At 43.6% G+C, this 14,399-nt stretch overlaps 2 protein-coding genes across 2 annotated transcripts; one reads left to right on the top strand and one right to left on the bottom strand.

Moving 5' to 3' along the window:
- The first annotated feature begins 916 nt into the window (after positions 1–916).
- On the top strand, positions 917–5,454 carry LOC136551085 (transcription factor BHLH094-like). Its single transcript, XM_066542669.1, has 6 exons — positions 917–1,442; positions 2,309–2,509; positions 2,713–2,778; positions 2,923–2,991; positions 3,067–3,138; positions 4,295–5,454. Exons 1-6 carry the CDS (start codon positions 1,014–1,016, stop codon positions 4,424–4,426), a joined length of 969 nt encoding a protein of 322 aa, XP_066398766.1. The 5' UTR covers positions 917–1,013; the 3' UTR covers positions 4,427–5,454.
- Positions 5,455–7,355: 1,901 nt separating this feature from the next.
- Positions 7,356–12,992, bottom strand: LOC136549505 (wall-associated receptor kinase 2-like). The gene is made up of 4 exons (XM_066540812.1): positions 12,210–12,992; positions 11,340–11,623; positions 10,690–10,878; positions 7,356–8,825 (listed from the first exon to the last, which is right to left on the bottom strand). The coding sequence occupies exons 1-4, from the start codon at positions 12,923–12,925 to the stop codon at positions 7,771–7,773; spliced, it is 2,244 nt and encodes a 747-aa protein (XP_066396909.1). The 5' UTR covers positions 12,926–12,992; the 3' UTR covers positions 7,356–7,770.
- Positions 12,993–14,399: the final 1,407 nt, after the last annotated feature.

The raw sequence follows: 14,399 nt of genomic DNA, 5'->3' as shown, positions 1-14,399 counted from the left end.
GATCTACTTTTGAAACATCCAGATGCAACACTTGCAACATACGTTCGAAGACTGATGAAATAATTGAAACATGCATCTGAAACACTTGCAAAAAAACACTTAAAACCCATTGCTAACATATGCAACATGTAGATAAAGCGCTTGCAACATATGTGTGAAACATATGCAGCATTAAGATAAACACACTTGCAACATGAGTCTGAAAGAACAGATAAAACATTGGGGACATACGCTTGCAACGTATGTGTACAATATTGCAACATATGCAACATCCCGATCCACTTTTGCAACATCCCGATCTACTTTAACAACATCCGTATAAAACAATTGCAACATATCTCTAATACAAATGAAAGATTTGATTATACAATTGCAACATGCATCGTATCTCGGTGCTGCCTCCTCCGCCATCTGCATCAGGGCGCTAGCGCCGCAGCCGTAGCCGTAGCAGGAGACAGGCCAGAGGGCTTTCACGCCAGGGCCCGACGCTTCTCCTTACGCTGACGGTGCCTGTTGGTATCATCAGGCGGGGAAGACAGCGGCAGGAGCAGCGGGGCGACGCGTGCGGAACAGGAGCAGGAGTAGTGTCAGGAGGAGCAGGGCGGGCACACGAAGCAGGAGAAGCACCGGGAGCAGCATCGGGAGTGGCTGGCGGTGTGCGCGGAAGAGGAGCAGAAGCAACGGGGCAGCGCGGCAAAGCAGGAGCCGAGGCTGCCATGGTGCGCGGAGGTCGAAAACGCCGCGACAGATACGGTCGATGCCAACGAGAAAAGAGTTCCGATGAGGAGTGAAGAAGACGTCCGAACATTTTTTTTTATTAAACAACCAATTAGAAGAGGCATCTTGATAGTTGGACGTACCGTCGCCGGCCCACGGCAACACGGACGTCCGACCCAGTAAACCCACAAGCGCGACTGTTTTGTTTCCAGTCCGGCGGTCCCAATGGCATATGCATGCCGAGGCGGCTAGGCAGGTCCCCAGCGGGCAGCGGCCCAGCCGAGTAGTGAATAGTGATGCCAGCTAGCAGCCCCACCGGAAATTTCAAATTATTTTTCTCAGTCGCGATCGGCGAGTCGCATCGGATCTCCTCTGAGCCTCTCACTCCTCTGGCAGCCAGAGCCAGCCACCTCCCATCCCGATCTAGGAGCCGAGCTCGTCTGCCTCCCCCGAGGCGGCGCATGGATCCCGCCTCCTCGGTGGCCGCCGAGCTCTGGCGGCCGACGCCGCACCACCACCACCTCGCCTCTGCTGCCGGCCGTCCCCACCTCGAGGCCTCCTCCTCCGTCGTCACCGCCGCCGCCCGCTCCGGGTCCGGGGGCGGCTCCAGCAGTCGCAGGAGGCCGCGGCGCGACACCGCGGCGCCGGCCGAGGAGGAGCCGTCCAAGCTCGTTTCCACGTCCGGCACCGCCGCCAGCAGCAGTGCAGCAGGCGGCCGGGACTCGGTACGGCTGCCTCCTCCAATCCTCCTCTCCTCCCGCGCCGCATTGCCTCGCTGTGTGATCTGTGTCGCGTTGGTGGCCTGGGGTGCTGGGTTTAGCTAGCCTGGTGGACTGCAACTGCAACGCCGGGAAATTGTGGCTTGGGCAGCTCGCCGCCGTGATCTACTCGACCGTGCCGTCGGATTTACTCTCGTTCCTGCTCGGCGTTCGTGGGGTGTGGGTGTGGATAGTGTGCAGCAAAGGTACTCAAATCAAGGCCTTCAGTGTGTCCAAATCAAAGCTAGTCAAAGAGATTCTACTGTTCTGATGATACTGAATTGCTGCCCTGCTGGCTCGTTGAGCTAGCTGGTGAGCTCAACCTCATGTGAAAGGGGGATGTTCGGGTTTGCTGGAAAACAACACGTTTGGGCTCATATGTAGTTTTATTACAAGCTGTAGGCCGTATGTAGTTTCTAGTCAAACTAATGGGTCCAATGTTGCTGTCATGGGTGTGGAAATTCTAGTGGGTGCTTTCAAATAAACTGAAACCACGGCCAAATAGGTAGTTGCAGCATCGTTGTTTTCTCTCATCACGTGAGCAGCAGTGTGCATTGTGCTGGTATAAGAGCAGCAGCAGGGTTTTTGGAACGCTGCTCCTTATATGACGCTGGTGCAGCAGCTTTTGATCTTTCCCACAACCTGCTCTAGCTGATATGCAAATTGTGACGCTTAATTGGTCTCATCCTCTGTTTCTTACAGGCATTTACATTGCCTTTCTATCCTTGTAATGGGACAGGGATGAATTTCCTTCGCGTTTTTAAATACAGAAGTAAAATGATGGTTGTTTCAATTCGATGGATTCATGCGTATTTGTATATTCTTTTTCTTAGGCTGACCCAGAAGCAAAACGGTTGAAGCAGATGGCACCTAGTCAAAATAATGACAGAAGAACGACAGAAGCTGGAACAAATTCAGGGAACGCTAGCAAGTCCGTGGTTAAGAAGCCTGCACCTAAAGAGCCACCAAAAGACTACATTCATGTGAGGGCTAGAAGAGGTCAAGCAACGGACAGCCATAGCCTCACAGAAAGAGTAAGCTTGTACCGTTCTCATGGACTTTTCACCCATTACTTTTGTTGGATGCTTTCTTAATAGTTTAATATAATCTCACAAGAACTATGATAGTAGCCACTAAGTATTACAGAGATCAGAATGCACAACTGTTGTTATATCCTATAATAGAATTGCAGTTGTTCAAATTAATGATACAATCGACTCAATATGTCTACTGATAGGCACGACGAGAGAAGATAAGTGAACGGATGAAAGTTCTTCAAGATATTGTCCCTGGATGCAATAAGGTACATGTTGAACCCCATGGATTCAAAGTTCTGTGTTGTCATGCTTTTAGTTCTCAATTACCATGTGAGCATGTGGCTGAATTCTCCGGGTCCTTATTTTCAGTGAAAGCTTCTGTTGTAAACATTATGTTTTCCTTTTGAAAGGTTATCGGGAAAGCATCAGTCCTTGATGAGATAATAAATTACATCCAGTCTTTACATCGTCAAGTGGAGGTATGTGGTCTTGGGTCTCATGTGAAATTGTCTTCTTGTATATATTCAAATTAATTACTGACCTGTTCTATGCAGTTTTTGTCCATGAAACTTGAAGCCATTAATGCTCATATGAACAATGCGACTGTAGCTTTTCCAACAAAAGATGTAAGTTTATTCATCAACTGTTAAATCTGAGTTTCCAGGATTCTTAATAAAAATGTTCAGCTTAGAGTGAATCATTGCACATCTTGTTTTCTGCACACATACACAGGGTACCGGCTTTGGTGTTGTAACTATTCTGTAGAACTTTTTATTGTCGTCCTTTGGAAAAAAAAATAGGGTACCCGCTTAAGTATTTTAATTTTTCTAAATGACCTAATCTCGTTACCCCCATTAGCATTTTTATGTGTCACAACTGACAACCATGCTAGCCCTCTGTACTCTATTTTAATTTTTCTAAATGACCTAATCACGTTACCCCGTTAGCATTTTTATGTGTCACAACTGACAACCATGCTAACCCTCTCTCTCCATGTCCTTAAAGGAAGTCGTTTTAGACATTGACACGGTCTCCAAAAGCAACTTTGACCGCTATTTTTTGCTATAAAATATTTACAAAATATAGTCAATATATACTTTTATAAAACTACATTTCGAGATGAATCTACTTACATCACTTTCATATTTTCAAACTCGACCCAAAAAAAAATTATTTGTAGTCAAAGTTTAAAATGTTTGACTTAAGACAACCTTAAAATGACTTCCTTTAATAACATGGAGGAAGTACTAGTCTACTCCCTCCGTCCCTTGTCCAGATTCATAGCTAAAGGGTCATCTATTGGCAAACTTTGTTGTACTAAAAAAATTATTTCTGAACTCTGAAGCTTTGAACTCTATATTGTTTGAAGTCATTTGATGCTCCATCTGAACCATTAAAAGTGTGCCAGTCAAGACTCGTGGCACATTCCTAAACGCATATGCAAAATTCTTACTCAAAACAAAAGTAACAATATTGTACTTTTGCAAACCAGATCATAGAGCTTAGCTGCCATCCCATGAGTTATTTTCCAGCTTTGTTCATGCTACATAGTAATATGGTCATACTAGTACTAAATTATGTGACAAACTGCTGTTCAAGTTCCAGTTTAGGTCACTGTTGTTGTTGCTCAAAATTGTAGATTATAGGACCAGTACATTGTTGAATGCCATGCTTGTGTCTTTTTTTTTTTTTTGAGTCTTATGACGATGCGTATTCTGTTAAATGTGCCTACAAACTTTGACAAAAGTTCAAAAGGGTTCACCAGTGCCTGCTTTCTTGCAGTTTGGTGCTCCCCCATATAATACTGCTCCTAGTCTGACGTTGGATCCACAAACACCAAGGGAATACGCCCAGGGCTCGATGTCAGATTGGCTTCACATGCAGATTGGCAATGCATATGAAAGAGTGACATGAATAAAACCAGGAAGCCTGTAACAAACTGAATTCCTTGTGGTAGACAATAAGGAGTACCAGGATCAATCAAGTCCACAGTACCAGGTCCATTTTTCTTTTCTCGTGGTTATCGTGTCGCCAAAGTTCTTTTATTCCTAATTTGGGGGCATAGTGCCGTAGATGCATCATTCCACACATTCGTCTAGGAGGAAGCACTATCTTTCATTGTACTCCCTCCGTTCTAAATTATAAGATGTTTTGGCTTTTCTAGATACATTGCTTTTAGTATGTATCTAGACATAGTGTATATCTATGTGCATAGCAAAAGCTACGTATCTAGAAAAGTCAAAACGTCTTATAATTTCGGACGGATTGAGTATATGGATTTCGTGATGCGCTAGTGTGATGTATCCTGGGAAATTTTTGTAGCTCAGTTCATACAAGAAAAGATGGCAATACGCCAATACTGTATCTCTCTGATGTTGTGCAGTCTAAGAACTTGACAGGTGTACGGGATTGCCCCGGGGCTGCTGGTTATGCTGCTGCTTGGTTTGGGGCTTTGGGCAAACCAATCTCTCGCTTGTGAGGACACTAGGTAGGTTTGCACATGAGAGTACTCTCTTGCCTGTGGTTGCTTGCAGTGGCGGCACCTACTATGTCAAAAGGAAGATTGGAAGCCTAGTGTTTTTTTGGTCAAGTTTCTACTGAACTAGTGGGATGAAGGAATTCAGGACATTTTTGTTCGATGTTCAACGATGCGATGGCATCTGATTCCCATCCATGAACTGAAAGCCACAATCGCAAGACCATTTTCTTCACGCTGCGTCATCTGATCTCATTTCCTGACTGGCCAGAAATGCACATCTGCGCCAAGACGTTTTCGCGGTGGCTGCAGCTGCCTAGAAATGCAGCCTACCCCTCGTTGAGTCATTGCTCACATTCAAGATTCATAACCAAAGGTCAAGTTGGCGGTTACTTAGTCAAATTAAAGGACATATCAAGTTTGTCTCTTCTTTAGTAAGTTTTATCATTAGCATGAGTTCCTGCTCACATTCAACTTCTATTGATTCTAAGCCAACTAAGCATGATTACCAAGTCCCATGAAATTGTTGACTAGGGCTATTGACTTGAGATGAAAGTTGGTCTAGCATTAGTGAAACAAATTAAGTTGGTTAACATCCCTAGCATAATATGCAATTACATAATATATATGAAAACATATGAGTATCCAAAGTAGGTGTTCTTTAAGTAATGGTGCCTGCCTATCATGAGGCAGGCCGGGTGGCTTGGGTCCATCATGACTAGATGTACGTGTGCCTCGCAATACATATGAACCTGTGAGAGGGAGAGAACGGAGATCGCTTGAGGTGGACATGAGTGAGTTGATAATACTAGATGAACGAGGTGATAAGGCTTGAAAGGGGTTCAGGAGATCATAAAAAGGATGTATGAAATGGTTTTGGGTTACAACTTGGTTGTTGGTTAGGTTAGGGTGCTTTTCTAAACCTTTTAGGTTAAGTGAATACTAAGTGTAACTGGACTGTGTTTTCACGAATAACCCATCATGGTGTGGCGGATGGTCCGTCAAGGCAGGTGCCGAAGGAAAAGCTTATGCAAATTCTTTGTATAGATCGATGAACAGTCCGTCAGATATTGGTGGACAGTCAACCAAACCAGGTTGGCTATGCCTAAGTGTAGACAGTCCATCATAGCCCTAACAGTGCAGTCAGGATGTTCTGTTATTTTGACAAGTAGTCCATAGAGTGTTCACTTACAGTCCATGAAGTGTTGACAGAGCCTACGTTGAATTGTGTTCTTTAGTGCTAAGGTGCTAGGATCTATGGTAGATGCTCTAGGGTTGTATTGGTACTTCGTGGGGTGTTTGTGCAGGGTAAACTAGCGTTTGGCCAACATCCATACATCTAAGGGTGGTTGTCCTCGCTCTAGGTTGGATCTAGGGACAAAATTTGAGGGAAAAGAGATGTTGAACTTACCCATTAGGGCCTTGATTTAAATATCACCAAGATCAAGCTCATCTTCTTGGCTTCCTTGCACTATGAGGGTGGTTCCTTCGAGATTGGGGATAGAGGGAAGGATTAGAGATTTGGGATGAACACAAGGGGTTGATTTGAGAGAAACCGTGAGATTACACTTGAAATTGGCCCAAGGATCTTGAACTTCTTCATCATCTTCTTCTTCTCCCAAGCATGGGATCTTCTCCACTTTCCCTTCGTCCATTCCTTGTTCTTGCTCTCATGATTGTTCTTCCTCCTTGTTCATGGCTAGAGAGAGAGAGAGGAGAACGGTGAGAGGGGTGGGAAACTGGTTGGTGCATATTGCAGAGTCACCGGTTTCCTGACAGACAGTCCACCTAGACGTGATGGATAGTCCATGGGGTCCTCGTGGACTTCGACAGGCTGACTAGTCAACATTGTTGACTACTGATTGATAAACAACCTGCCAAAACACTTAAGGTATTGATTTGTTGCCCAGATCCTTAGAGGAAGTGTAACATGTTTCACTGTCCATGACGGCCACTAAGTCCTTAGGTGGGTTTCTCACTTGATTCCTCAGTCTTGTGTTTATCATAGGTCTCGCCTTGCTTTGATTTGGGTAACAACTATTGGAGTAGCTCTTGTCTTTGATATCTTTGGAGCAGAGGGTGGTCGGTTACATAGAAACAGTTAGGGGTTTTGCAGTTGGAGATTAATAATCATGCCAAAGAGATTGAGCATGACACTAGTGTAACTTGTTTAGGCAAAGAGGTGGGTCGATAAGGATTTGTTCTTGGAGACGGCTAGCGAGCATAAATGTCCATGTCTTTTGGTGAAGAAAGTTCTAGGATGCATTTGGGCTCAAGGCTTAAGGTAATAGGGTGATGGCTCAACTTGGATAAGAGGAATTTTTTGCAAAGTTTTATTTGGGGTGGTTTTTTGGGCCGTGACACCGTTCCTTTACATTGAGCATTTGTGCGGTAGACATAGAAAACACTTGTTAGGCACATGGATGAAGTTCAAATTCGATGAGAATTTTAGATTAGCCTAATTCATCACTCCTCTTGGGCATCTTTGATCCTTTCGTCTAGATTTCATCTTTAGCTTTCTAGCATGTATTGTGAGGATTACCATAGACTCTGTTAAGGGTCGGGCCTCTAATTATTAATAGTGGTCTTGTTACTCTTGTATCTTGGAGAAGCTTATAGTACAGTTCTGAAATATTAGTGCAATAATTCTTTTCTGAAATATTAGTACATTCACACCGCATTGACTAACGAAACATAACATGCATGCATATACAATTCACGTAATCAACTTAACAATGATAACGATGGATAGTGGTACAACTAAGCAAGCAAGCAATGATAGCTAGTTGAGCTTGACCGTGCAGGTTTCATAACTGGCATGAGAACATGAGCATCTGCAGGCTATTGACTTCACTTGCTTAAGCACCTCCACTACTTCTACCATTGTTGGTCTCTCCTCCACATCTTCCTTGAGGCATCTTACCGCAAGCTCACCAACCCTATCAAGGCACTCCATGTTGACATAGGATTGACCGTCGTCGCCGTCTTCGCATAGGATGTCTCTATCATACATGGCTCTTCTTTTGCCTTGGTCCTTGCAGGACATGATGAAGTCTATGGGGAGGCTCCTGCACCCGTCATACTTGGCCGTCTTCCGAGTGATGAGCTCTAACAGCACCACCCCAAAGCTATAAACATCACTCTTCTCTGTGAACCGGCCCGTCTTGATGTACACTGGGTCTATGTAGTTCATGTCCCCAGCCACTGACCAGTTGGCATGTATGGCGATTGAGACGAGCTTGGATGACCCAAAGTCAGAGACCTTGGGTGTGAGGTTCTCGTCCAGGAGAATGTTGCCAGACTTGACATCCCCATGGACATGGTTGTGGCTGCCATGCGAGTGCATGTAGGCGAGAGCCTGCGCAGAGCCTAGGGCAATGTCTAGGCGTACTGGTAGCAGTAGCATGTGAGTCTTGCCGGCGCCATGGAGGACATTGTAGAGGCTTCCGTTGGGAACAAACTCGAAGACGAGCATGGGGATATTCGTCTCTAGGCAGCACCCGACAAGGCGCACCAAGTTGGCATGGCTGATCCGGAACTGGATGGTGATCTCATTCACAAAGTCCTCTTGACGGAGTGCCTCGCCTTTCACATGGGAGCGCTTAACTGCGACCCGTTGGGTGGCGTCAATTATCCCCATGAAGACCTTGCCGAAGGCACCTTCTCCAATCGGTGTGCTGTAGCGGTTTGTGATCTTCTTTAGTTGTCCCTCCGTGAAGATGTTAATGCCCATGCTCTTTAGTATTTCACCACCATTTTTATCAAAAAACTTCTTTTGCTTTCGCCTCTTAATCTCCATAACCACAAGGCATGCTAGAACGGAGGCAACAAATGTTCCTGCAAACATAAAAGTAGAAGATCCATGCTCGATGAGTTTTCTTCCATACAACTATGATGTCATCTATGCCTGTATGGAGAAAATGTGCAAAGTGTAACAACCTTAGATTCCCAAAACAATGTATGACAACTGTAAGATATAGACAACCATAGGAGAGGTGACATGTTTAAAGCCTTGCTAGTTGTGAAAATAAACAAGTGAGGTGACATATGACCTTCATTTTCAAAGGAATTTCAACTCTATATACTAATGGAGAATGGACGTGTAAGTGGTGATTAATATTGTGAGTATGTAGTTTCTCCAATGAATGAAAATATCATATTTGAAAGCTGGGGCAGAAAGGTGATTTTCAACTTATTTGCTTCATTTGCATGTTGTCTTACCAAATATATACATATGGGAAATTTGTCCAGTGAACACATAGTTTTTGGGAATTTGGCTGTTGGTCATTGCTATATTTTTTTGAAAATATTATATGACTGTCGATATAAAAATAGTGTCCCACACCCAAGAAAAATTATGACAGTGTACTACAAACAAGAGGCTTTTATTAGTGTGTTGTCCTCCACATTTTCTGGTTTCTCTGCTCTCCTTTCAATGTATCATCTAGCCCCTTTAAGATGGTTGAATGAAATTCTGTTTAGAGTAAATACACTGTGAGTCCTTAAAATTTTCCTGCATTCTTATGTGGCTTCATGGACTATTGAAGTAATCAAATGGGTTATTCAACTTTTCAGTCGATTTATTTTAAATTCACCCTAGGTCCAATTATGGACTTCAATTCATACTTCGAATGAACCACTTGAAAAGTCAAAGGACCCATATGACTTTAAGAGTTATGGAAAAATATGAGAATACAAGTGTTAAAATATAAAGTGAATTGCTTGTCTTCCCCCATCAACTTAAGCTTTTTGGTTGAGCTAGTTGGTGCATGCAACTTGGTATCAGAGCCAGAGGTCTTGAGTTCAAATCTTAGCTAGCGCAATTGAAAATAATTTTTGCTCTATGCTATTCTGCATTTGAGGCTAAGGGAGCCTCCACATCAGGGAGAGTGTTGAAATACAAAGTGAATTGCCCGCCTTAAGAAGTGAACTACAGAAAATCCTGTCCGTATTCATTGTTGAATTTGTTTCATGTGTGGTGTTTAACATCATATTCTGGAATGCATGTTCCTTGTTTGATCATTTGAGAACTGTATATCTGTTAGTTTGAACAAAGTGAATATCTTGGTTGATAATTTAATCGAAGTGAATAATGTTAATTGGCAAATTGTATATAGTGAATGTGATTCTTACCGGTGAATATGCACCAAATGATCTGTCAAATAGTTGAATCAGACGCTTAACCCATTGGACTTCATAAAACTTTGTAGAAGTTTGAGGGCCAATTAGATGGTTTTAAATCAAGGGTGTTAAAGAGACCAGTCTCTACACTATTTGTTTATATCATCAAGGGCATCTTATAATAGAATGTCTTCTAATGGCTCACCTTTTAATTTGATCTTATTAAAGAATGGCATTCATCATTGTATTATTTCTCAAATATGATATTCCTAAACCTTTGTACTCATCCAAGAAAGGCCACACACAACCTCATATAATAAAATGAAAAATATCTTGATGCTTCTTCTATTATGCATTGGAAAAAGGTGAGGATTTTATGTATGGTTTCTGTAAATTATCATGTATAAAAAATTGTGTAACCATAAGATAAAGTAATGCAAAATAAAGAAACAAACATTAAATTAACATCCATTTCTGATATTCCTTCAACAAAACTATTTCCAATTACTTTAGGAATTAAACTCAAATACCAATTGAGAACATGAGAGGTGATATATAGTTTGTTGAATTAATTACTCACCTACTATCGCAACTGCATATTCTGGGATTATGAGCTGACATCCTTTGTTAGTTTTACCATCACCTTTGAGACCGAATTTGCATTTGCACATGTAATCACCCTGTGTGTCATAGCACGTACTACCACTGTGACAAGGATATAATTTTTCATATCTTGCAGGATTTGATTTTCGAAGCTCACACTCATTAACTATCTGCATGACAGGTGCAGATATTGAAACTGTTAGTTTGAGAAAAGATCCATGAAAATAATGTCTAGAGCCATTCCTTTGCAAGTTAATTATGCCAATTATCAAGGACCATGTGACATATGAAATGAATTCCATTGAGAAAATAAGGCATATCTTTTTTTCCTCCTCTACGTTATATTTAGGATTTGAGTTCTAGGATGATGCTTCTACGGGTATTTGATTTAGAGATATATGGGTTGATGTATTGGAGTATGGCCTATCATTGTGCAAGACGAAATAATGGATCCTCACAGCAAATTCAATCAAACATGCATGCCCTCTTATGGCTACTAGTTCTAATGACCACATATATATTCACACTAATCTTTCCTATCCTTCCAACTAAACACAGCTGTGATATAGAAAGACACTAGCATATATGCAAAAGGAGTAGATTCAACAGAAAGATTAAATAACTAACTTGTGCATCCACCAACGAAGTAGGGGTTGCCCTTGTATCCCTTGGAGCACCTGCATAGATACCCAGAACCCTGTGTGGCGTTTACACAGTGGCTGTTGGCGCTCACGCAGGCTAGAGCTACTGGTTTTGCTGACTCTCCGCCATTATCATCCTCCAGTTGGATATGGCAGGATCCATTACTCCTGATGGCCCAGTCAAGCACCAAAGGTATGCTTCTGTCTCCAATACGGTCAGTAAAGTTCTTGTTCCCAACACGAGTGAGGTCTCTACGTCTGAAGTGGTACCTAAAACACGTACCATCCATACAAGTCATAAGAAAAACATTTGTTTTTTGCTTGTGCTTTGTATGGTAAAATCTTTGAAAAAAACGTATGGCAAAAGATTCTTCAGGTCCCTCAGTTTTAATTATTATGACCTCAAATTTTTTTTGACGTACTAGCAGTTAATACTTTAATAGTACTACTAGAATGGTCATTGTTTATAAGAGAAGTATAATAACATCTAAGCTGGCTAAATGCTGAGGTGGAGAGATGAGAGGAGAGAGATGATAAGCGGCTTAGCCATAAGAACTAAGAAACTTTGTGAAAGAGATAAGTGGATCATGTATTAATAGTCAAGAGCTAACTATTATATGGGTGGACTGAAAGAGGACTGCAAAGAACTTTACTGCCAACAACCTGTATTATTAGCCTTGCTCTAAGGCATATGCCACACACCTGAGGCGCTTTCTTTGATTGCACGTCAATCCACATGTGTATTAGCATGAAAAACAGTTAATTTATTTTATTTATCATAATCTATCCCAATACACATGGATTAGTGTGGATTAAAATGCATCCAGACAGGCCTCGAAAGAAATGTTATATATACCAGCTTTTCTCGGCGACGAAGGCGTAGCTGCAGGGGCTGTATCTCCACGCAGGATTTGTCTCTTTGCGGCTGTGCCTCAAGGAGACATCTACCCTACTGATGTTGGCGGGGATGGACGTCTGGCAGCAGCCAAGCCCCGTGCACTCGTCGCCGTCCTGCGCCGCAGCATGCAAGCTCTGGCACGAGGTGATGCAGCCGGTGTGGTAGCCGTAGCTCCCTTCATCCCCGCCACTCACATATGCCATCGTGTGGCAGCCGATGGCCGTGAAGGCGTTGCGCTTCTGCGAGACTAGAAACGGCGCTCCGAAGGTGAATGTCCAGCCGATGATCCCGTTGGCTATGGCGGTGGTGGACGAGTTGTAGCAGATGTACGACACGGAGCCGACGACGCGCATCTCGCCGGCGTCCAGAGCGATGCTCATGACCTCGAAGTCACCGAGGTATGGTCTCGGAGGGCTAAAGCTACGGTTGCAGATGAGGGTGAACTCATCTAAGCCCGACCAGGCGCAGTTGCCGCCGATGCCGAAAGGGTAGGGGATGTGCACGTCGCCGCACATGCTAGGGCAGTCCGCAGGTCGTGGAGCTGGCATCGGTTGTGCGGCGGCATCATCAGCGGCCACCACCGGGAGGTGAAATGGCACTGGTTCGGAAAATGCTAGGGCAAGGGTAGTGACGAACCAGAAGGGCACTTGTGCTATGACTACCAGGTGTTTCATGCTCGTTTTGTTTGGAGATCGAGAATAAGCAGACCTGGATTATTATTTGATGCCTAATTCTACGCGGCCGCATGGGTTTATATATAGGTGCTCCATGCTCCACTGTGACCCGCTCTGGTCCACAAATAGATATTTTTTCGCGATGACTGATCTGTTGCTATTGAACTAGCAGTACTTTCAACTGGTCCACAAATACTGTCTTTTACAAATGTAAAAAAATTCAGGTTCTATTTATCCAAGCTACGTACGTATAGAATTAATGCTATCGTTGTTTTTGTCGCCAGCCATAAATTATGGGACGGCGGCGCATTACGGCGGTATGACGAAGAATTAATTAGATGGTAGCACAAACACTACTACACAAATCATTGATTTGTATAGGATCGCCTACGTTGGGGCGGCCGGAGAAACCGCCCCTACAAATGGTTTGTAGCCGCCCCTACAGAGCTTTTGTGCAGTAGTGAAATACGGTGCTTATATATGTTCGAGCAGATAATACCCTACGTTTTATGTTCGTGGATTGTATTGCTTGTGAAAAATATGCAACAAGTTGATGATATATTGCGAACATATGGTTGATATGTGCCCATGTGCGTTGAGTTGTGATGAGCGATTGCCAGGAGATGATAAGGCTTCGATTGAGTTTGAGACTAACCTTAGCGTGAGTGTGTGTGCAACATGTCTCTTGGTTATGTTGGTGTGCAGGTGTGGAGCACAGAGATGGTCGACGACCATAGAGAAGATCAAGTAGAGACGTGTCGTTTCGACGGACTAAGAGCGGAAGGACGTACGTGAGGCTTGGACTGTAGGACCAAGGTGTCCGAAAGACTGACTGTTGGTGGCTGACACTTGGGGACATGGACAAGCAAGTGCACATGTGTAGGAGTAGACCGTGTTGACCAAGTCAAGATGTCGGTAGATCAAGTCAAGCAGGGAGTGCAAGAGGACTTGGTGATCGGGCGGTCGAGGATGATAGTGACACTTGCCAAGATCGTGTAGGAGGTGTAGCGGATACGCTTCTCCAGTGAGTTTGGTGGTTTGGACCTCAAAACCACTAGCAGACGGTTTTCTAGTTTGGGCCTCAAAACCCGGTTGGAGTTCCGACGGGAACAGAAGGCGGCATGTGACATTATCGTGAAGCTTGCGTCGAGACGAAGCAAAGTTGTGAAGAGTTCGTGGCCGTCAGATGCACCAATCTCAAGATGGACCATTTTGCCCCTGGATTAAGTGGTTTAGCCTAAATGTCCAAGGGCATGTTGGAAATGCGTAATAGGCCTATATAAATAAGATAGGAGGATGCCCCAACCAACCATCTCTTCAGTTGTTAGATTTCCTAGTCTCTGGTTTTCCCATCTAAGTTTTCCAAGTCTACTGTTGAGATACGCAGTGTAGAGAGTGATTACTTTGCTTTATAATTTGTCTTGTGTAAGAACCAGATCTTATTTGTGCTTGAAATAAAGCAAGTTATCCTTTG

The sequence above is a fragment of the Miscanthus floridulus genome, chromosome 4, assembly GCF_019320115.1.
Source record: "Miscanthus floridulus cultivar M001 chromosome 4, ASM1932011v1, whole genome shotgun sequence".
In the NCBI taxonomy this organism is placed as follows: Eukaryota; Viridiplantae; Streptophyta; class Magnoliopsida; order Poales; family Poaceae; genus Miscanthus; species Miscanthus floridulus.
The sequence above is the reverse complement of the archived record's forward strand: the minus strand, read 5'-3'. Positions and strand labels throughout refer to the sequence as shown.

Bases quoted from the DNA above. Each gene is read 5' to 3' on its own strand.
- LOC136551085 (XM_066542669.1), top strand. From the start codon at position 1,014: ATGCCAGCTAGCAGCCCCACCGGAAATTTCAAATTATTTTTCTCAGTC. The intron at 2,992-3,066 runs GTATGTGGTCTT...TGTTCTATGCAG, and splicing joins CTTTACATCGTCAAGTGGAG to TTTTTGTCCATGAAACTTGA. The intron at 3,139-4,294 runs GTAAGTTTATTC...GCTTTCTTGCAG, and splicing joins TAGCTTTTCCAACAAAAGAT to TTTGGTGCTCCCCCATATAA.
- LOC136549505 (XM_066540812.1), bottom strand. From the start codon at position 12,925: ATGAAACACCTGGTAGTCATAGCACAAGTGCCCTTCTGGTTCGTCACT. The intron at 10,879-11,339 runs GTTAGTTATTTA...TCATGCAGATAG, and splicing joins CTTCGTTGGTGGATGCACAA to TTAATGAGTGTGAGCTTCGA. The intron at 8,826-10,689 runs GTGAGTAATTAA...TTATGTTTGCAG, and splicing joins ATATGCAGTTGCGATAGTAG to GAACATTTGTTGCCTCCGTT.